This window comes from Haliotis rubra, unplaced genomic scaffold, assembly GCF_003918875.1.
Source record: "Haliotis rubra isolate DU_JTF1 unplaced genomic scaffold, ASM391887v1 Scf175, whole genome shotgun sequence".
In the NCBI taxonomy this organism is placed as follows: domain Eukaryota; kingdom Metazoa; phylum Mollusca; class Gastropoda; order Lepetellida; family Haliotidae; genus Haliotis; species Haliotis rubra.
This window is the reverse complement of record NW_025765725.1, coordinates 617,101-641,142: the sequence shown is the minus strand read 5'-3', so window position 1 is coordinate 641,142 and position 24,042 is coordinate 617,101. Positions and strand designations below refer to the sequence as shown.

Genomic DNA, 24,042 nt, shown 5'->3' with positions numbered 1-24,042 from the left:
TAAGAGCTTCGCGCGACCATATAGGTCCGTACATCCGCTTCTCAGTTACCCATTTTAAACAGCTGAGTGCAATGTGGACGAAGTGCCTTGCCCAGGGACACAACACAGTATAAGACCGAGGTCACAAATGTTGGGTGTCTCCACCGGGATTCGAACCCAGGCCTTTGGCGTGAGAGGCTAGTGAGTTGTTGTTATCCCTAGCCATAAAGGATGCAGAAGTCAGTTTTGTAAAATGATTCAGCATTAATTTATTATCACACTGGTTTAGAAATATTCATCTTAAATATTCAAAACCCCATACAGGACATAAATCTACCCTTGATAATGCAGCCTATAGCACTGTCAAACAACTGGATGTATAAAGATCAATATTTCTGTTATGGCCTTTATTATTTTTCATTCTGAACTGCCCACTGATGTTCATTTTTGAAACAAAGAAATCAGGTCGGTTGACCCAGATACCAAGAAGCCTCAACTATCTTTGTATAAAACAAATATTATGGATGTCAACTTCTTCTTTATTGTATACACAACACTTCTTACTAACTCATAGAAACAATCCCACCAAAGGGTGTAAGCTGAAAAGCCCAGAAATGTTGTGTATACAATAAAGAAGAAGTTGACATCCATAATATTTGTCATATCTTTGAATACCAAATATCATTCGTTGATGAGAAAAGTCACTTGATGCAGCAAAGAAGGCTGTCAGATTTTCAGGCAGGTATTACTGAAGCAAGACTTCATTTTACTGATCCTGACACTCAGGAATCGCTGGCACCCATTCCGACTCACCATGAGGGCATACATAATGCAGAGCCCAATGAAGGCAGGGTTTGTACTGCCCAGAGCTCCAGCACTCAGACTGGCAATGGCTGCCAGGAACACCAGGAGGCAGCCCAGGTAATCCTGAAACCAAACTCTCCAAATCACATCCATATATCACGAGCACAGTATGATAATCAGAATGGGCTTGATGACTGAATAACTGAAATCACTACTGTTTCCTTCCATAAAGATCAGTGAAGTTTATCTACAGATATCCTAGTTCTACACTGAAATGAAAGTCTGTTATCTTCATTCTACCATCACAACATCATATGCAAACTCTATGGTGTTAGCAAAGATATTCAGTGAAGTGAGGTCAAATGGGGTTTAACGTCGCACTTATGACCACCCGCATGCGTGTGTATGTGTGGCTTCTTGTACTAGCCCAGACTGAAGCTGCTTTTATAGTGCTAGCCCACTGAGATACCATGCCGCAGTTACCATGAATACCCCACTCAGACACATTATACTGACTCCGAGCCGACCAGTCCTTGTTTTACCCATTAATGGCCAGGCAGGGACCAACAAGTACCATATTTTAACGTATTTCTGTATGACACGGCAGAGGATTGAACCCGCGACCTTCCGCTCTCTCGGTGGATGCTCTAACCACTACACCACGAAGGCTGTCCAGTGAAGAGGCGTGGGTTCAGTACAAAGACTTGAGTTAGATTTCATCTGAATTAGTGTGTAGCAGTCACCCCATAAAAATAGAATTTGTGTAAAAAATTGTTTTGCTTCGCAGAGATAATATTAAGTTGAAGAACTGACCCCAAACTATTGTACCTCTTACAAAGTGGATGCCTAAGTGTCAACCTGTGAATATCCGGGTTAGAATGAACCTTCAGTAACCCACGCTTGTTGTAAGAGGAGACTAACGAGATCAAGTAGTCAGACTCGCTGACTTGGTTGACACGTCATCGCATCCCAGTTGTGTAGATCGATGCTCATGATGTTGATCACTGGATTGTCTGGTTCAGACTCGATTATTTACAAACCGTAGCCAAATAATTACAAAATGCCATTTTAGAAAGTGGCCAAATGTAACATATGTTATATTTGGGATTACACTTTTTTTAGTAAAGTACAGATTCTAGTACTTTGTGTTAGGTGGCTGAGCGGGTTAGGCAGCTGACTGTGTGCTGGCGATTAGGTGCCTGGCTATGAGGGTATGGATTCCAACCCATGGGACTCAACCCCAAAAGTACCAGAATTTGTACTTTGCTACGAAAGTGTAATCCCAAATATAACATATGTTACGTCGCCATATAGCCAGTGTTCACGAATAGCGTCTGACCCTCTGACAAATCCGGCAGATTCGCCAACGGTCCGATAGAAGTCTACAACCCACCAGTCTCAGTGTCTTACTGTATATTTCACAATGATTTTGACTGAAGTTGTTATATGTGACATGTGACACTTGTTTGCTGTTAATAAATCTTATGTTTGTTAATAATTTCAATGCCAATTATAAGAAGTGTTAAATCTGAAATGTGTGTTTAATTTTATTCTGTGGGTCCTGTGAATTTTCAATGGGTCAGACCGAGATCTGAAACTTACAGGACCCAATGTCCTGTTACTTTGAAACACCATTCGTGAACGCTGCATATAGCTGGAATATTTTTGAGTGCGGCGTAAAACAACAAACCAAACCCAAGTGTCAACATGGAACTCACCAGCCTTATTCCCAGCCACCTGTTGATGGTGTGAATGTACAAGAAGGGGGCTACGTTAGAGTCGATGATTGCGAATGCTTTCCTCCGGAATGCAACTTGACACCTGGAAAAAAGACAACAGAGAGTTTATTATACATGAAAGCTGGTCCATCAATGACAAACCAGAAATGGGCTTCACACATTGTACCCATGTGGGGAATCGAACCCTGGTCTTCGGCGTGACGAACGAACACTTTAACCACTAGGCTACCCCACCGCCCTGAACACCTTTTAGGAAACATCTGAATAATCCAACTTAATCCCATCACGTATACCTTTCTCGTCATCGCACAATATAACCCCCTTTATCTTTAGAAGCATCTAACAGCATCTCGTGATGCCTGCTGGATGTAGTAAGCCATTGTATCCTAATTTCCTAAATGTCGGTCACTGGTTTTTCTTCCCTTGAATTTACTTTGCATACAACAATATCATTATATTTGGAATAATGCAATGTAAACAACAAACAACATCAACTCAGGTGGTTGTGTGACAAAGCCTGTCAGAGAGGACCTGGGACTTCTCTAGACCTGCTCAGAGGCAGATACGGTATTTGGTCTTGGGTCTGCTGTTTGTAATTATACCCTGTACTGACTGGGTCTTCTCTAGACCTGCTCAGAGGCAGATACGGTATTTGGTCTAGGGTCTGCTGTTTGTAATTGTACCCTGTACTTACTGGGTCTTCTCTAGACCTGCTCAGAGACAGATATTTGGTCTAGGGTCTGCTGTTTGTAATTACACCCGGTACTGACTGGGTCTTGCCTAGACCTGCTCAGAGGCAGATATTTGGTCTAAAGTTGACTGTTTGTAATTACACCCTGTACTGACTGGGACTTGTCTAGACCTGCTCAGAGGCAGATATTTGGTCTATAATTGACCGTTTGTAATTACACCCTGTACTGACTGGGTCTAGTCTAGACCTGCTCAGAGGCAGATATTTGGTCTAAAGTTGACTGTTTGTAATTACACCCTGTACTGACTGGGTCTTGTCTAGACCTGCTCAGAGGCAGATATTTGGTCTAGGGTCTGCTGTTTGTAATTATACCCTGTACTTACTGGGTCTTCTCTAGACCTGCTCAGAGACAGATATTTGGTCTACAGTTGACTGTTTGTAATTACACCCTGTACTGACTGGGACTTGTCTAGACCTGCTCAGAGACAGATATTTGGTCTAAAGTTGACTGTTTGTAATTACACCCTGTACTGACCTGTATGCCCTGATGGTCTGCAGTCCACCAAGCGTCTCCCCGAAGTGAGCATACACAGGAGATTTGGTGACACTGTCGAGACGCTGCAACTCCCTGAAACCACAGATACCAACATAACAATCAAAGCCAAGAACATACCTGTTGAGTGTGTGAGTTTTAGGTAACAGCACTTTCACCAATATTTCAGCAAGATCACAGCAAGTAAGCTGTATCTGGAAGGCTAGCCAAAAGTCTACCACTTTGGTGAAACTCACAAGACAAACCTACAAACATAATCAGAGTGAACTGGGATTCAAACCCAGGAACATAAGCAGTGTGCGAAATAGTTTCCAATTCTTGCTAGCCAGTCGGGCTAGCTATGCCTGAAAGTTACTAGCCCACAAAATAATTCACAAGCCCAAAATCTGAAAGTAGAAACAAAGCAAAAGAATAAAAAAATAGATGAGAATAAGATATTGACATAATCAAAACATCATACCAACTCTGTGAGGGCATGGGTTTCATCATTAAGCTGCTAATATGATGAACATTTATATCAGGCCATAATCTTGCATGATCAAAAATTCTGCAAAAAAGTGTATTATCAGCGTTTCATTGAGTAAGTATAACTTAACAAGCATCGGTCGGAGAGAGTGAAATTTTACAAAATAATCCAATGAAAATTCACTAACTAGTCGGGCCAGTGACTGTGGAGATTTACTGGCCCGACTGGATTTTACAAGCCACAGGCTTGTGGGCCAGTGGCTATTTCGCACACTGATCATAAGTGTCTGGTAGGCCCAAGAGAGACCACTCTGCAAAGATAACAGATTGTCTTGGACAACTTTGCCATTGCAATGTGATAAGAAAAAAGTTTAGGTTGACCTAAATGGGATTTACATAAACAAAGATTCATGAAGTCGGCAAGAGGGTGTGTTAGCATGACATACCTTTGCATCATCATGCTTAAGCATATGACAAAACAAGACAATATTGTACACTTTAGACCAGACATAAAGCTGCTAAACCTGGTTAAATTTGCTTTCAGAACACCCTCTGACCTGGAGGTGTTCCTAAAGAACCTCTGGAGGAAGTAGTACAGGAGAACCAGAGGAAGAGCTGCGAGGAGGAAGAAGGGTGTTGCAATGCTGTTCACCACAATGGCTGAGAACGTGTACAGGAGACATCGTAAAGAACTCTCAAAACTGGCTGCTAATTTCTGAAAAAAAAGAAAGCTCAAGTACCTGCTTGTTTTGACAGATCAATGGTCCTGTGTGGGCCCTGTTGCATCAAAGTATTATTATAATATACACCAAGAACATAATTAAGCACCCCCTGTATTTGTGCAGATGATAGGTTTTCAACTTGTACATAAAACGATGGGAAAAACATGAGTTCTTCTCACCCATATGATCCTTTGACTCATAAAAACAACAAAATGATTGGAATTTATGTTGATTTTTTCTATAATTGCTCATTTGAAAAAAAACACACTGATTTTCATACAAAGCCATGTCTGTAGAAGTATGGCCCTGGAATGTTTAATGTTGAACTTATTGGTGAATGTGAACATTCAAAATGTCATTTTGGGTGTGTTACACAATTCACAGTCAACACTGTGACTGTATATGACAGCCAGCACACTCCTCCTCATACCCCCTGTCAGCCTCCTGATCCTCTGAAGGGGCAGTCTATGCCATTCCTCGTGTAGAGCAGCTTCCAATTGGGCCAGGTTCTGTACAGGAGGATCCCTTTGTTGCACATGATGACCAATCATGTCCCAGACATGCTCCAAAGGGTCAAGATCAGAGCTAATTCAATCGTGAGATATATATCAGGGGGTGCTTAACTAAGTTCTTTGTGTATAGATCCTAATGGAATGTCAAATTTTTAAAGTTTATTTAAGGCTGTATTATAATTGTAAAAAGCTGCAATTATTCTATCATTAACAAATGATACATTAAGAGTTAATCAGGGTATTCCCCAATTGTCTCAACACATTCAAGCAAACAGGCAGTCACCATTTTCTCTGTTTGAAAATTTGGAAAGTAATTATTGACCAAATGCAACACATCCGATATCAAATTTGTGATGTACTCAACATGTTTCTTGATGTAACCCTAGATTGTGTACATGTATTATTGTGGCAGAGGTACTTCTTTGTCGATATTTCTTTTAAACTACAAATATTTTACACATATTTCCTATAAATGATTAGCTGTCAGTTTGTTAAGTTCTACTAGTCAGTACCCACACACTATATCTGTACTTCTCTGTCACTCTCTAACTGCCCATGCCAAGGAGCTCAACAGACTGACTGGCCAAGCTTACACCTATTGTTAAACTCCATGTTTTGTTCACCCTGAAAGTCTACCAGCACTTGACAGAACTGCTCAGGTCAGTGAAGGGACAAGTTGAGGTAAAAAATCAAGTAAGTTAAATAGCCAATATCTACATATTGTATTGAAATAATGCAGTATGTTTGCATTGGGGTAAGACTTCCGCCCATATCCCCCCTAAATTTTAACGATGAGGAACAGTTTCTTTGAGTCGCACTTATAGAAGTTGAATAGGTCTTTCAGTATGTTCAGATACAATTAAGGAAACATGTTAAAACTCATCCTTATCAGATGAGAAATATATATTCAGGTGATTTGACTAGAATGAACTTTAAGTGTGTGTGCGTGTGCGTGTGTATGTATGTGTGCAGAAGTCTTTCCGTTATCATTACCTATAGTGGAAAGACAGGTGTTGGAAAATCAGAGGTATATTGCGAAATTGAATAGCTCAAAATCTGATTTAAAACCGAAAGCGTATTTAAAACCAAAACCAACACAGTATGTTTTTCTCCATTCTACCATAACTGCTTTATTAACATTAAAAAAAATTATACATACTGTGTTGGAAAATCAGAGGTATATAACGTGATAATATACTTCTGAATGACTTTAATTAACCAATCACAATCAAGTCATGGTACCAAAGTCATGGTAGAATTAAAAGTATGGACCTTTTATGATTATAGTTGCTATTTATTATGTAATTATTAAAGATCCATCATCTCCTGGCAAGTGTTTTTTGGTAGGTTAGTGAGTGAGGAGGGAGGGAGGTAGGTTTACGCCGTTTTTAACAATATTCCAGCAATATCACGGTGGGGGACACCAGAAATACTGTACCCAGTGTGGGGAATCGAACCCAGGTCTTCAGCGTGACGAGCGAACGCTTTAAACACTAGGCTACCCCACCGCCCCTATGCAGTAAAGACGTGTGTGACATGTAAGACTGACCTGGTCAACAGCTGCCACATCGGAGGTGAACCTGTTCAACACTCGTCCACTGGGATTTGTGTCGAAGAATCTGAAACAGAGTGCCATGATAATCAAGAATGTAAATAATTTGTAATAACATTCTGCCCACTACTGGAGGAGGGGAGGTGAAATGGGGTTTAACATTGTCCTTGAAAATATTTCGTTCACGTTCATATGAGTGAGTGAGTTGTTTTATGCCGGTTTTAGCAATATTCCAGCAATATCACGGAGGTGGACACCAGAAATGGGCTTCACACAATGTACCCATGTGGGTCTTTGGCATGATGAGCAAACGCTTTAACCACTAGGCTTCCCTGCGTCCCTTGCTCATATGATGACGTGCATGTGTGTGAATGTGTGGCTGCTTGTACTAGCCCAGCTGGTTTTATAGTGCTAGCTCACTGAGATACCATGCCGCAGTTAAGCATGAATACCCCACTCAAACTAGGGCTGTAACAATGCATCGAACTATCGACGGATTGCAATTGTTGAGTCTCTGATAGCAATTAATTGATGGTAGAAACGAAAAACTATCGATGCATCGATAGTATGTGTTACTATCTATAGTTTAGTAATTGACTTCCGTTGATAAATGCGCAGCGCAAAGTAAAGAATGTTTGGGTGCAGACTTGCAGCTTCGTTGAGTTTACTTGATCTGGGTTTCAAGTTTCTTGTCAGTTATTAAAAGAAACTGACACTACTTCAACATGTTTTTAGTTCATATAAACTATATATTCATTTGGGAAATGACTTCAAATCAGACAATTCAAGGAGAAATAAATTATTGCAATAGTTGGTAGCAATAGACTATCACTATCGCAATAGTATGTCCCAATAGTTGCTTCCCCCTCAACAGTCACCCCTAACTCACACACATTATATTGACTCTCAGCCGACCAGTCCTTGTTGTACCCATAAATGCTGAGCTCCAGGCAGAGACCAACAAGTACCATATTTTAACATATTGTGGTATGACATGGCCACGCTCTGGGGGGATGCTCTAACCACTACACCACTGAGGTGATTATGCTACTGTAGCAATATGTTTGTAAATAGTATATTGTTAGATTTTAATCATCATCATAGTAAACTTATATGAAGTAAATTAATAACCTAAACCTAAATATTTAATAACCTAAACCTAGATATTTAAAATTCACTTTCCTTAAATACTTGTGTTAACTTCAGCAGTTGCACAAATTTACTAACTCATAGGTAAGCTTGGGTAGTTCAGCCTTTTCATTGTATATAGGTTCATGGGTATTGTCACTCGGGCAGTCACAGGCTTGGCCTGTGATTAGGGTTTTATTGTTCTCTGGGGCCACATGATTGTTTTAGTCATGTGGAGTGACTGCTTCAAACTTTTGCTGGTCAGTCAGCCTATTCCTCCTTTCTGCTAGTGAGCACATTCTCTGCACAAGATCACATAGGGTAAGTTCATTTATTACTGCATCTGGAATCTTAGGTTTGGTTATTATGTATTTTAAGCATTGCTATATATATGTAGTATTTTAGCTCGTAGTGTATTATATTGTAAGGTAGGTTTAATTCAACTTTCTTGTGTATTCAACAGAGGTATATGCCAAGTGTATTTCATAGGATATAACATATGTGCATTTTGTATGTGTAAACGGGTTAGAAGTATTCTATGTATCATGTATGTATGTATATTATTTTGGGAATGTATAATGTATTCTGTACATGCTAACGTAAGTGTACCATAACTATTATCCTATATTTATATGGTATATTTATTTGTGCAGGGCTTATCACTGCACATCGATCACTCATTCCAGCCTGCGTCCCTGAGACGAGGTAATATATTTATGTTCAATTGCATGTACATGATCTTTATATAAAGTGTAATATGTTTTATCTAAAGGGGATTTGTAAAGTATACAGAAATGAACTGTAAATCTTAAAAGTGTTATAAGTAATATCGTTATCTTGAGTCTATGTACTGCCATGATGTTTATGATTGAATTATGTATGTTTCAGGGCAGATCTGGACTTCCATTTGTCAGAATAAATCCCTCGAACCACTACAAGTACTCCCTTGTTTCTTGAGATGACATGGGTACCCGCTGTTACACTACTTGGAGGAAGGATCAGGACATTGATGAAGATAACTTCCACTATACATGATCTTGACCCTAGTAATGATTCAGGATGAAATGTAGTCATTCAGACTGGTCTACAAATCCTGGCACAACAAAGTAACTCCACATTTACACAACTTCAAAGTTTTCTTCAGGTGAGTTTGGGTAAGCTGTTCCATGCATTACAGGGATAGAATCAGTCTTCAGCAAGCCATGCCTGTCGCAAGAGGTGACTAACGATAAAAAACATTTTCAATATTATGTACATTTAGGCATTTTAAGACAATATATGAACCAGAAAGATATTTAAATGTTCTTAAGATACAGAAGTATAGAAGATTATCTGCAACTTTGAGGTGTGGAGTTTTACAATTAGGAATAGAAACCGGGAGGGCTAAGGGTATTATCAGGGAGGACAGATATTGTCAACTTTGTAAAAACGGTAAAAGAGAAGATGAAATGCAGTTTATATTCGAAAATTTAATCTCTTAATAATATTAGACAGAAATACACACCAGAAAATGTTCTAAACCTACAGTGGGGCATAATTTTATATCATTAACGACCTCTAATAATGATGTTTTAATTACGAATGTTAGCTTATTATATATATCATGCAACTGTATTAAGGAAATCTTTATTATGTTCATAACGCTTATGCACATCATGTGATTTATTGTCTATGTAAATATTACTCTACAACTTTTGTTATGGGCCGGTGGCCTAAAAGCAAAATAAACTATTGATCGGACAAATGGGACCACTTTCGTCACACAAGCCAATATGATGTGACATAACTGAATATTATTCTTTGCAGTGTTAAACTGAACTCACTAATGCCTAAAACAAAGTCACATTGCATGACAATTTGTGGACTAGCCACCTGGGCCTAGATTTTCGAAGCTCTCTTAGAGCTAAGATAGTCATAAGTTAATGTTAGTGTATGGCACTTGTGACCATCTTAACAGTAGGAGAGCTTTCGAAAATCTAGGCTCAGGTTGGGTCAGTTATGGAGAAGTTCTTTGAGAGGCATTTTAGAAGTTGTAAAGATGAAGGAAAACCAAGTTCTATGGATAGTCAACTTCTTTATTGCAACAAGTGCGATGTTTCAGTGTAGTTACTAACACCCTTATCAAGCAAGTCGCTGTGCTTGATAAGGGTGTTAGTACCTTCACCGAAACGTCGCACTCATGCACTAGTTGACTATCCACACAACTTGGTTTTCCTTCAGTTATGGAGAAGTTTGTACCTCATGTTGACTTGAATGACATTGCTGAGCATGTTCTTGAAGAGTGTCCTCGCCCCTTGTAGCCCTGTGAAGTACAGAATGAGGGACGCCAGCATCGCCCCTGCCACAGCCGACAGCGACAGGGCTGCATACAGCTTCACATGTGGAGTACTGTCGAATACCTGGAAAAGCAGGGGAATTATGATCAGAGGTCTGGGATAGAAATGCAGTTTGTTCAAAGAATACTATTGGGCACAATACAGACAAGTGTTTTCCACTAACATGGCAATGTCCCCCCAGCACAGCTACGTATGCTGTTCCGTGCCAAGTGAGAATGTAACCTGCCGTGCAAGAGATGACGACAACGAATAGTTGGAACTCTGGTTCTGGTCCACTAGCTCTCCTTGCAAAGTCCACTAGCTCAACTTGCAAACTCTGACCCTGGTCCACTAGCTCTCCTTGCAAACTCTGGCCCTGGTCCACTAGCTCTCCTTGCAAACTCTGGCCCTGGTCCACTAGCTCAACTTGCAAACTCTGACCCTGGTCCACTAGCTCTCCTTGCAAACTCTGGCCCTGGTCCACTAGCTCTCCTTGCAAACTCTGGCCCTGGTCCACTAGCTCTCCTTACAAAGCATCAAGGTAAGCTGAGTGAACCACCACTCGGAGCTGCTGTACTGCGTTCCAGAAAACCCACCCAGCGTGACAGAGGCATAGACGTACTCGTCCATGACTAATGGCTCCAGGAGGCCTTCTTCCCCCGTCAGGTACTGACGGCTTAGATTTGGCAGATCAAAGCGAGAACGGTTACCATATAGAGAGGTTCGGCCATCTCAATGACCAGTGATGGTAGAATATGTAGGCGAACCTCGGCACCCTTCTTGGAGCAAAGACCTCCTCCGTAAAGAGGAACTCTGCTGGATCAGGGACAACAACCTGAGGCAGGACGGTGGCAATCACTTTGTCGTTTTATATGAGTCAAAGGATCATAGGGGTCAGATAAACTCACGTATTTCCATCGTGGTCACCACAAGGAAGTTTTATGCACATGCACATTGCAAAAATACAGGGGGTGCTTAATTAAGTTCTTTGTGTACATTATTACTTTGCATAACAAAGTACTACTATTTATCTTTATATATTTATGTTATCAAACAATCCTACCCACAGTACTTTGCCAAGTAACCCACAATGCATTCTGGAATCCAGTTCCTGTGTATTCGCCATACTGAATAGGGCTTCATGCACAATCTGGTGTGATGTGTTTCTCAAACCCTGTTGTAGAACTATACAGATAAACTTACCGGCACTGTAGAGTTGGGAGGTGGAGGGTGGTGTGTGAGATTCTGCTGGAACCTGTTGGCCTGGCTGGACCAGATGGACAGGGAGAAGTTGGCGGACACCATGAGGCTGTGGTGGAGGAGCTGCAGCAGCAGCGTGACGACGCACAGCGCCATACAGCACGCTCGGAAGTAATACATGTACACCAGCCCCATCACTACACCTTCCTCCTTGTGTTCCTTCTTGATCAGCTTCCCGGACTCCTCCTGCATCTCCTCTGAGGAACAACACCACAGGTTAGGAGACATGAACCCACTCCATCCAGTCTGGTCATGCAGTTTCAACCAGTTAGGGGTGAAACAGTATACCGTGATATTAGTAGAACCCCTGTATTTTGCCTTTGGTTCGTTATACCGTAATGCAATCCAAAACTTTTTTCGGTTTTCATACTGTCATTTTATTAACCTTTTTTCTAAAATGTCTAGAAATCGAATAATTTTGTCAAAATCTATGCATTTCTTTGCAAGACGACCACAACTTTCCCAGAAGTAAGTTCTCATATACCAAAGCGATCCGTGGAGATCCAGGTTAGAGTTTTCTTACTGACTAAAAACATTGCACCTGTTACAAAGTGGAAGCTTAAGTGTCAACCTGTGAATATCCAGGTTCAAATTGGTCTTCAGCAATACATGCTTGTCTTAAGAAGCGAGTAATCAGATTCATACTGTTGATCACTGGATTGTCTCTATCATTTACAGATTCCTGCCATATTGCTGGAATATCGCTGCATGAGTGTGGTGTGAAACAACAAGCAAACAAAAACAAACTTTGATTGAAAGAGCATGTTTCATACCATTATATATGCCAGATTCAAACATAGGCTGATAGCATCATATGAGTCTCAATCCCACACACATATGATGCTGTCATATTAGCAAGATGGAGCCAGTCAGTCACACTCAATATATACTATAATAAGAAGAAGAATATTTATAACGCACCTTCTCAGGCTTCATATCCGTCTCAAAACGCACAATCTATATATTATAACCCCGGATAACCCAAGCTGCCTGTGAGGCGCTAGAAGGTTAATAGTCACATGACTTATCCCACATGGTACCCATTTTCTGCTGGATGAACAGAGGCACTGTTGAACAAACTCACCAGCCTAAGGTGAGCAAGACCACATGTATCACAGGACTGAAGTCCAAGAAACTGTCAAGATCAAGCTGCCAAACACAGTCACCCATGCAAGGACTCTCCGCGATCAGCTCAAACTGATTTTTAACCTGAGCTATGTGCACAGGACCACGAACCATATAATCATCCTTTTTGCAGAGCTTTACCCACCCAGCAATAACAAAACATGAATGTGTCAGGTTTAATGCGTCTGTCCAGTCAACGTGTTGTCAACTCTGTAGCGGTCGTGAAGTGGGCGAGCGTCCACCTGGAGGTCTGAAGGTCTGAGGATCGATGGCCCAGAAGGTCCGCCCAGCCCCCTCCAGAATACCACTATACAGTTAAAGAGGGTACTTATTACCTTACCTGGCCCTACTCAAAATTGATTAGAGATAACAGATATTTCATCAGCACACTGAACTGATTAATACTAACATGAAACTGCACTTGTTTGAAGTTCCATCACTGAATACTATTCAGTATGCCTGAAATCCCCACCAGGGCATCATTCCCAACCAGGGCAGTCTGAACATCCACAAGCTATCCCAACCAGGGCAGTCTGAACATCCACATTAATGCAGAGTACAGTGGAAGCTGTCTAAACCAGCACACATCGGGACTGAAGAAACAATCCAGTTTAGCCAGATTGTAGAGCTGGACACAGAACTTACCAGTTTTGTCTCTCCTATATACATTGTTGACTAGAACACATTAACAATAAAAGACAAAGATTTGAGCTCACGTGTCAACTCACTAATTATATGTACAAGTATACCCATACTGAACTAAGATTACACTGTCCTTGTCGGCAGCCATATAGTTTCAACGCAGGATTCATTTGACAATACACGTCTGGCCGACTCTTCGCTCGTGCCGGATTAGACAGTGCTGATTACTATACAAACACATATTTGGGTGGCTCATTTCATTCCGAGACACGGAATTGTCAGCTGTCAGATTGCAGAGCTTTTAAATGATAATAAATGTACCAGCCATGGAGAGCACTGAGATTTTATGCCGGTTTTATGCCAGCTTCCACTGTAGTATGTACATGTTTGTTCTAGGCCACACACAGCAACATCCCACCTATATGGTGGCATTTGTCAATAATAACAATCTCGAGATCAACAGCATGAGCATCAATCTACAGGATATGATGACAAGTATCAAGCAAGTCACTGAGTCTGACCAACTGATCCTGTTTGTCGCCTCTTGCGACAAGCATTGGTTCTGTAGGATCAATTCTAACCCGGGTGTTCCCGTCTAAGTATATGTGTGAAATCAGTAGGTATCTGCTGGGCTAGATGCATCCCAGGTGAGGTGCACACACCAGGTACTGACCTTGCTTCGTCTTCTCTCCATCGAACTCGTCATTCCTGTCTTCGTTGCTGGCCTCCGTCATCACTGACATCTGTGACCGTGAGATCTGACGACTGAACACGGCCAGACTGAGGTTGGACTGCAACATGATGGAGGAGGTGAGATGAAGTGAAATGGGTTTAACATCGTACTTCAGAATATTTTGCCTGCATGGATGTGTATGTGTGGCTGCTTCTACTAGCCCAGACTTAAGCTGGGTTTATATTGCTAGCTAACTGAGATACCAGCCCGCAGTTAAGCATGAATACCCCACTCAGACACATTTATACTGACTCCGAGCCGACCAGTCCTTGTTGTACCCATTAATACCGAGTGCTTGCTGTGTCCTGCACGTGCCCTGCCAGCACTACCCATCTTGTGAGGAACACATGGTTCATACTGACAAACAATCTTATTCTTCACAGCGATTTTTCGTAGCCTAATGGATAAAACCGCCAAGCACTAAGCGAAGGGTTGCAGGTTCGAAACCAGGCATCAGCACAATATATTGGATGCTTTCAATAATGTGATATTTTCGACCGTATTCAGTAGTAGCAACACAAACTTATATTAATCTTTTACACAAGTAAAATAATTCAAAGAAAATCCACGGGATTTCTTGGAGAATGCCCACAAAACTGTCTGAAGAGGTTTACTCGTTAAAGGAGAACCTGGCGAGACAGTCACAATAGTGACGTGACTGGAGGTTCATAAAACAGGGATCTACTCTGTCCTAGTGGGGTCAATTTCTCGAGGTACCTGGACAGATGGGGGTCTCTCAGTCAGGCTTTGTCTTCTGTCTCCCTCCAAGTCAGACTCCTTCGACAATCTGTTCACAGAAAGAAGTTTCCTGCATATAACAAACTTCTACTACAGATTGAGATTAACAAGAGCTATTTTCATTTTCAGTTAAAGCAGACTTTTCACAATTCATTTGTAACTACTCGCCTCTTTCTGCGACCTACAAGAAGACTCGTATAGTAGTCCATTACTGCCAAGTATCGTGGCAAACCAATCAAATCTCGCGTAGTAAAATGTGAATATATAATGGAAGCTTTTCAAACATTGGACAGTGAGAATATAGTCAGGCCATCTACTTGTTTACCAACCCTTGTATAGATAGAATACAGAAAGACTGGTCTGCTAGTAGTCTGGTTTTTTAAATGGTTTCCTAGTGGTTAAATTCTTTATTCATAACGCCGTAGTCTGGCTTTGATTCCTTATAAAGGGTGCAATATGTCAAGCCCAAGTCTGATGTACCACAGCGATATTGCTGAAGACCTGTTCTCAATATTTCTCCGTGAACTGGCAGGATAACACCGACATCAAACCAGGCGTGTACACACACCCATGGATGTTAGTGTACCAGTACAATAAGCTCATAAAACCCCATTTAACCTCAGCAGGGGTTGTCCTGTACTTCGTTCAATCCAAGTACATTTACCACTTAACAAAGGCAATAAACGGAATGGCTTACTTCAAGTCTGCAGGCTTGGCATCTTTTAAGGCCTTCTTCCAGGAGTCGTAGAGATCCTGGTCATACTTCTTGACGTCTCCTGGCCGGCCTTGGTATACAATCTCACCCTCCTTCATCACGATCACCTGTATAACATGAGCTGGAGGTCACACAAATGTAAACTTTCATAAACCAAAATAGGAAGACATTTTCCAGTGAAGTAAGTTCATTTAGAGTGATGTCTCTTTGCAATAGCATGAGGGCCAGCTGTCAATACAAAACAAAACTGAAACTTGTTCAAAAGTGAGCGTGATGTGCCCAATTTACTACAGCTTTATTACCTGACTTGCCTGTCCCCAAAACTACAGCTGTATTACCTAGCTGACTGGCTTGTCCCCAATACTACAGCTGTATTACCTGACTGGCTTGTCCCAATATTACAGCTGTATTACATGACTGGCTTGTCCCAATACTACAGCTGTATTACCTGACTGGCTGTCCCCAATACTACAGCTGTATTACCTGACTGGCTGTCCCCAATACTACAGCTGTATTACCTGACTGGCTGTGACCAATACTACAGCTGTATTACCTGACTGGCTGTCCCCAATACTACAGCTGTATTACCTGACTGGATTGTCCCAATACTACAGCTGTATTACCTGACTGGCTGTCCCCAATACTACAGCTGTATTACCTGACTGGCTGGCAGCTGTATTACCTGTGGCTTGTCCCAATATGCTACAGCTGTCCCCATACTACCTGACTGGCTTGTCCCCAATACTACAGCTGTATTACCTGACTGGCTTGTCCCCAATACTACAGCTGTATTACCTGACTGGCTGTCCCCAATGCTACAGCTGTATTACCTGACTGGCTTGTTCCCAATGCTACAGCTGTATTACCTGACTGGCTTGTTCCCAATGCTACAGCTGTATTACCTGACTGGCTTGTTCCCCAATGCTACAGCTGTATTACCTGACTGGCTTGTTCCCAATGCTACAGCTGTATTACCTGACTGGCTTGTTCCCAATGCTACAGCTGTATTACCTGACTGGCTTGTCCCCAATGCTACAGCTGTATTACCTGACTGGCTTGTCCCCAATGCTACAGCTGTATTACCTGACTGGCTTGTTCCCAATGCTACAGCTGTATTACCTGACTGGCTTGTTCCCAATGCTACAGCTGTATTACCTGACTGGCTTGTTCCCAATGCTACAGCTGTATTACCTGACTGGCTTGTTCCCAATGCTACAGCTGTATTACCTGACTGGCTTGTTCCCAATGCTACAGGTGTATTACCTGACTGGCTTGTTCCCAATGCTACACTGTGTATTACCTGACTGGCTGTTGTTGTGTTCCCAATGCTACAGCTGTATTATACCTGACTGGCTTGACTGGCTTGTCCCCAATGCTACAGCTGTATTACCTGACTGGCTTGTCCCCAATGCTACAGCTGTATTACCTGACTGGCTTGTTCCCAATGCTACAGCTGTATTACCTGACTGGCTTTGTTCCCAATGCTACAGCTGTATTACCTGGACTGGCTTGTTGACCCCAATGCTACAGCTGTATTACCTGCTTGACTGTATTTGCCTGGCTTGTTCCCAATGCTACAGCTGTATTACCTGACTGGCTTGTTCCCAATGCTACAGCTGTATTACCTGACTGGCTTGTTCCCAATGCTACAGCTGTATTACCTGACTGGCTTGTTCCCAATGCTACAGCTGTATTACCTGACTGGCTTGTTCCCAATGCTACAGCTGTATTACCTGACTGGCTTGTTCCCAATGCTACAGCTGTATTACCTGACTGGCTTGTTCCCAATGCTACAGCTGTATTACCTAACTGGCTTTGTTCCCAATGCTATGCTACAACTGTAGACTGGCTTGTTACCTGACTGTATTACCTTGTTCCCAATGCTACAGCTGTATTACCTGACTGGCTTGTTCCCAATGCTACAGCTGTATTACCTGACTGGCTTGTTCCCAATGCTACAGCTACACTGGCTTGTATTACCTGACTGGCTTGTTCCCAATGCTACAGCTGTATTACCTGACTGGCTTGTTCCCAATGCTACAGCTGTATTACCTGACTGGCTTGTTCCCAATGCTACAGCTGTATTACCTGACTGGCTTGTTCCCAATACTACAGCTGTATTACCTGACTGGCTTGTTCCCAATGCTACAGCTGTATTACCTGACTGGCTTGTCCAATGCTACAGCTGTATTACCTGACTGGCTTGTCCAATATACTGCAACTGGTGTGTAACAAGGATCACAGATCGCTTCCTCCGCAACAAGCGTCGTTGTATTGCCTCCTCAAACACATGGCGGCCCACATGAGCATCCAGCGCCGAGAATGGGTCGTCCTGGACATCAAAGGAGGAATCATTGAGGACTACAAGTATTGATGGACTTCTACACAGACCATCATGGTTCTGTTTAGCTGTAGCTTGAAGAAATATCACACATCACTGCAGCTACCTAAATATGTAATGGACTGTAAGAAGTACTGTGGACCTGATAAAAGGCTTGGAGACTCCATGGCAAACTGGCAAATCATAGTCCTCTCTTTTATTGATATATATTACAGCAACTACTGGGTATACAATTTTGATTTTTGTTTAGTACTATACTTGTCAAAAACCTTGTAAAATACCATTAATTCCAAATTGAAAAGTAATATGTTCCATGTCATGAATGTGTTCAACAGGTGTTCTGGTTAATGTGTTCAGTATGTGTTCTGGCTCATGTGTTCAACAGGTGTTCTGGCTAATGTGTTCAATGTGTGTTCTGGCTCATGTGTTCAACATGTGTTCTGGCTCATGTGTTCACAGGTGTTCTGGCTCATGTGTTCAGTATGTGTTTCTGGCTATGTGTTGTTCTGGCTAATGTGTTCAGTATGTGTTCTGGCTCATGTGTTCAGAAGGTGTTCTGGCTAATGTGTTCAGTATGTGTTCTGGCTCATGTGTTCAACAGGTGTTCTGGCTCATGTGTTCAGTATGTGTTCTGGCTAATGTGTTCAACAGGTGTTCTGGCTAATGTGTTCAGTATGTGTTCTGGCTCATGTGTTCAACAGGTGTTCTGGCTAATGTGTTCAGTATGTGTTCTGGCTAATGTGTTCAACAGGTGTTCTGGCTCATGTGTTCAGTATGTGTTCTGGCTAATGTGTTCAACAGGTGTTCTGGCTCATGTGTTCAGTATATGTTCTGACTAATGTGTTCAACAGGTGTTCTGGCTCATGTGTTTAGTATGTGTTCCGGCAAATGTGTTCAACAGGTTTTCTGGCTCACTTGTTCTGTATGTGTTCTGGTGAATCAGTTCAACAGGTGTTCTGGCTAATGTGTCCAACAGAATTCTGGCTAATATGTTCAATATGTGTCCACTCACCAGGATGACAGCGTCTGCATCTGAGTAGATAGCCCTAGCAAGACACACCCTCTGCTTCTGACCTCCACTCAAGGTCACGCCCTGCAAGACACAAGCAGCCATAAAATCAACATCTTGTCCTGTGAACAGATATTATGCTATCGCATTGCCTCTGGAAGAATGAACACTGCAGATTTGTTTATCTGTCTGTGTTACAAAGATGAAACACTACCTTCTCCCCGACCTCTGTAAGGTCTCCAGCTACGAGGGTGTCCATGTCTTGTTGGAGGGCACAGGCTGACAACACCTTCTTGTATCTGGAACACAACATAAACAAACATGCAGGATAATATCAACATCTATCAAACAAATTGCAGCTGTGTAATTTTAATATGTGGTGACGTGTGGTCCTGTTCATAGAGTTCAGGTCACAAATCAGTTGAAGTTAAGCAACGCTGAGCGCGGAGAGTCCTTGGATGGGTGACTGTGTTTGGCAGCTGACTCCTGACAGTGTCTAGGACTTCAGTCCTGCCCCACAACGAAGCACATGTGATACAGGTGGTCTCTCTCACCTTAGGCAAGTGAGTTTGTTCAAAATTGCCTCTGTTCACCCACCCTTTGGGATAAGTCATGTGACTATCAACCATCTAGTGCCTCACAGGTAGCTTGGGTTATCCGGGGTAATAATAATCAGATCGTGCACTTTGAGCATGCCCCTCCATGGTGCGGAATACAGCACATTACAAATGCCATATAATTACCATTATCATATCTTCAATGCAGTATATTAAAACAGATACCAAATAAACACAGACCAACAACAGAAGTAAATACCGCTTAACGCTGTATCAGCAATGTTGCAGCTATTCGAGGCAACAGACCAACAAGTGCTACATATATCACACAAAGTCCTCCCTCACAGTGAAAGTTACTGTTGAATTGGGCAATCTTTGTTGCGTTAAGCGTTATAATGTCAATTTCATCTTGAGTCGAATTTCACTGGCCTGTTTTACAAAAAATTATGCAAAGTATTTTGACTTTTGATTTTATCTGTTGGTTCGGCAACCTGTCTGTTCAGGAAAAATTGTAACCACAACCAGTAACATGACCTATTTCTCCAGACTTGATAGCTTCCATAGTCTTACTGTATCAGCAACAATTTGTTCGTAAGGTCATGATAATTTTGAAGGACAGCAACTCTGCACCTTCATGACGAGGCCTGCATATTACAATATCCTGAACAAACAGGTTTATCTGAGAGACTTAACAAATAACTACTTTTTGTAAACAGTTTCTGTCTTACTGTATTATATATACTTCTTTAATGGGCATTTTAGAAGTTGAGGTGATGAAGAATGATGATAATTTTACAGATATACAACTTTTTCATTCTGTGAAAGGCGACGTTTCGGCATTGATTCTAATTGTCTAAAGAAGTTGTATATCCATAACATTATCATCAGTCTTCTTATATATACTTGCTATTTGTTTATTTACCAACGATGATAGCAGAGTGAGTATGGTTTTACGCCGCTTTTAGTAATATTCTAGCAATATCACGGCGGGGACACCAGAAATGGGCTTAACACATTGTACCCATGTGGGGAATCGAACCCGGGTCTTCAGCGTGACGAGCCAACGCTTTAACCACTAGGCTACCCCACCACCCCCGATGATATCAGAAAATATGGTAATTCATTTTAGGTTATCCAAACAATATGCAACTGAACCTGCCGACTTGGTCCAGTAAGTTACAGGGTTTACATTGTTCAGGTCTATTGTACAACATGGCCGTACCTTCTCCAGATGAAAGGGTTTCCAAACAAGATATTGTCTCTGACAGATGCATTAAGCAGCCATGCCCTCTGTGCAGCATATGATATCCCTGTGTCTCTGAAATGATAATATGTGATTAAGGTCCAGTAGGATGTTCAGACCAAACAGAATAATTATATAATCTTTGATAACACTCAATACATTCTAAAGCGGCCTTCACATTGCAAACTAAACTTTAACAACTCATGTTGTTAAAAAATTTAAAATTTGTCAAACATTTTCACATGTCAAACGCATGTTGTCAAAGATTTGTGCCATTTGAGCCCCATGTCTCTATCGGTGTGGTCACATGACAATTTCGTTGACTGCGATTGATTGTTTCTGAACAACATGAGTTTGACAACACTTCACAAGTCAAACACCAAAAGTGTGATGGAAAAGTTGGTGAGAATAGAGACCGATCCTATTTTTCGACAACAGTTTAACAACTCTGAAATTGGTGTTGGTGACGAGTTGTTGGAATGTTCACACTATCAAACTCGAGTTTGACATCATGTGTTGTCAAATTTTAGTTTGCTGTGTGGAGGCCGCTTAAAGCTACTTCATGGTGTGTCTGGTACAGAACATGACATATTTGTGTCATTGAGGATTAATAGAAACTTGGGCTTAGATTTTCGAAGCTCTCGTAGCGCTAAGATAGTCGTAAGGTAATGTTAATGTATGGCACTTACGACTATCTTAGCGTTAAGAGAGCTTTGAAAATCTAGGCCCTGCTAAAATATTCCAGCTATATGGTGGCAGGACCAGACAATTCAGTGATCAACAGCACGAGCATCTGGGATACGATTAGTAAAATATGGGTGGTGGCACAATCAATAATAAAACATTGGTTATATTTGGGATTACACTTTCTTAGTAAAGTACAAATTCTAGTACTCTTGTTGGGTTGAGTCCCATCTGGGATTTGAACCCACACCCTCAGAGTCAGGAAACTACAAAGAGAGAGTCAAAGAGAGAGTCAGCACACAAAGTCAGCCGCCGAACCCGCTCAGCCACCACAACTGCGGATGAATCTAGACTACCAGTTGTCCGACGTCCATTTCTGTGTAAGTCGTGGTGGCTGAGCAGGTTGGGCGGCTGACTTTGTGCCTGTAATTAAGCAAAAAGTCTTTACGGTCTTGCATTGGTTGCAAAATTATGCAAAAAGAAGTAAAAGTTTACAATGTCTTTCACTGAAAACAATAAAAATGTTTGCTTTTCACACTGACAACCAAGTTCTGTGGGCACAAAATATGAAACACACAATTTCTGGTGCAGCTAACTATGATATATTGCTGGTGCAGTGAGACCACGGATACCCGGAATCTAGATTTCCGGAATTCTGGACAATTTTCATAAATAACAACAACAATTTCTTACATTATAAAAGTGACGGACATGCGGTTTTCATTTCCAGGCATTAACAAACCAATCGGCAAATTTAACACAAAACTGACTCACTTATCCGTACAAAACTTAGCTAAACCTGTAGAGGTTTCCAACTCTTTGAAGAGAATCGTCCTTTGGGTACATATATGCATTTTCTGCGGCTGAAAATGTCATGTGACAGTTGTATCAATGTTTTAATAAAAATATTGTACAATAAATAATAATCTTTTTAATAGATAAGAAAGATTTTTTATTTATTGTACAATATTTTTATTAAAACATTGATACAACTGTCACATGACATTTTCAGCCGCAGAAAATGCATATATGTACCCCAAGGACGATCTCTATGAAAAAGAATTTGATCTTCCGCTGACCGTTTGAAGTGAAGCACGAGAGCCCCACATGTCTTGACATGAGACAAGGTCTGCTAATCCGGATTAATGACCAATCAGCTGGGTATAGGTGGTGGTGGTGATTAGTAGGCTTATCTGACACTGAGTGAATATTGTAATTGGCAAATCAAAACAACCACACTGTTTTGGAAGTGATTTTAAACCAGAAGTGTATGCTTGCTACCGTTTCAACACCACAGCCTGGATGACAGAAATCCAGATATCCGGATATTCAGTTTTACGCAAAAACAAATGTCAGTGTTCACAAATAGTGCCTGACCCTCTGAAAAATCCGGCAGATCTGCCAATGATCAGATAGAAGTCTACAACCCACCGGCCCCAGTGTCTGACTGTATATTTCACAATGACTTTGACTTAAGTTGTTATATGTGACATGTGACACTTGTTTGCTATTTATATATCTTATGTTTGTTAATAATTTCAATACCAATTATAAGAAATATTAAATCTGAAATGTATGTTTAATTTTATTCTATGGGTCCTGTGAATTTTCAATGGGTCAGACAGACATCTGAAACTTGCAGGACCCAATGTCTGTTACCTTGAAACACCTTTCGTGAACACTGAAATGTGTCCGGGTATCTGGGTCTCACTGTATAGAAACTGCATGATATTATACTCATTCACTAACCGAAGCTTCTAAATACCATTCACTGACGAACTTGGACCACACCCACTCACCTGGACCATTCTACTATGCCCGATGTGGTGACCATTTCTCCCAGCATGGCCGAAATCAGAGACGACTTCCCTGACCCGACGGGTCCAACGATCATCGTTAACTTCCCTGTTGGGATCTTCAGACTGATGTTCTTCAGGGAGAGGGCCGTGCGGTTCTCCAGCTCCCAGCTGAAGTTAGCCTGGGATATTTCTAACACCGTGCGGAGCTCAATCAATAGGCATTCATCAGCAATATCATCCTCGTCCTCTGTGGAAAACCCACTGTGATTCCGCTTCCTTCTGCGATCAGCAGTGTTTTCCGCGTGGGAACCTATGAGTGGCGAGCTTGTCTTGCGTACCAGCGCCAGTGGTTTAACATCCAAGTAGTCTGAGCTGGAGTTGTGTGTGAGGCTGAGACGCTTGTTATCGAATATATCCATCAAGGATGCTCCGCTGTTCTGCCTGCTGTGTCCTGGGGTGTGTGAGATGTGACTACCCAGGGAACTCTGGCTGCTGCAGAACGCCTCGTCCTTCGTCAGGGTCGTCAGGGGTAACCCTGTCTGGGCATCATACTGCACCATCGAGTCCTGCTTAGCCTGGACACAACATAGCATTATCAGCCAGGCACACAGAGAGTGTGGGGGATGGATGGATGGATGGATGGATGGATGGATGGATGGATGGATGGATGGATGGATGGATGGATGGATGGATGGATGGATTCGATGGATGGATGGATGGATGGATGGATGATGGA

The 24,042-nt window shown here is 41.8% G+C and overlaps 1 protein-coding gene across 1 annotated transcript in view; it reads right to left on the bottom strand.

Moving 5' to 3' along the window:
* The window catches only part of LOC124272985 (ATP-binding cassette sub-family C member 9-like), a 96,162-nt gene that overhangs the window by 26,584 nt on the left and 45,536 nt on the right, over window positions 1-24,042 (bottom strand). Inside the window, exons 11-25 of the mRNA XM_046708223.1 lie at window positions 23,307-23,881; window positions 20,803-20,898; window positions 19,238-19,322; window positions 19,027-19,107; window positions 17,868-18,005; window positions 15,656-15,780; window positions 14,938-15,007; window positions 14,161-14,278; window positions 11,664-11,917; window positions 10,384-10,544; window positions 7,015-7,084; window positions 4,789-4,946; window positions 3,749-3,841; window positions 2,502-2,604; window positions 793-906 (exon numbers count right to left, since the gene is read on the bottom strand). Coding sequence (XP_046564179.1) covers window positions 793-906; window positions 2,502-2,604; window positions 3,749-3,841; window positions 4,789-4,946; window positions 7,015-7,084; window positions 10,384-10,544; window positions 11,664-11,917; window positions 14,161-14,278; window positions 14,938-15,007; window positions 15,656-15,780; window positions 17,868-18,005; window positions 19,027-19,107; window positions 19,238-19,322; window positions 20,803-20,898; window positions 23,307-23,881 — 2,241 coding nt within the window. The remainder of the gene's footprint in view (window positions 1-792; window positions 907-2,501; window positions 2,605-3,748; window positions 3,842-4,788; window positions 4,947-7,014; window positions 7,085-10,383; window positions 10,545-11,663; window positions 11,918-14,160; window positions 14,279-14,937; window positions 15,008-15,655; window positions 15,781-17,867; window positions 18,006-19,026; window positions 19,108-19,237; window positions 19,323-20,802; window positions 20,899-23,306; window positions 23,882-24,042) is intronic.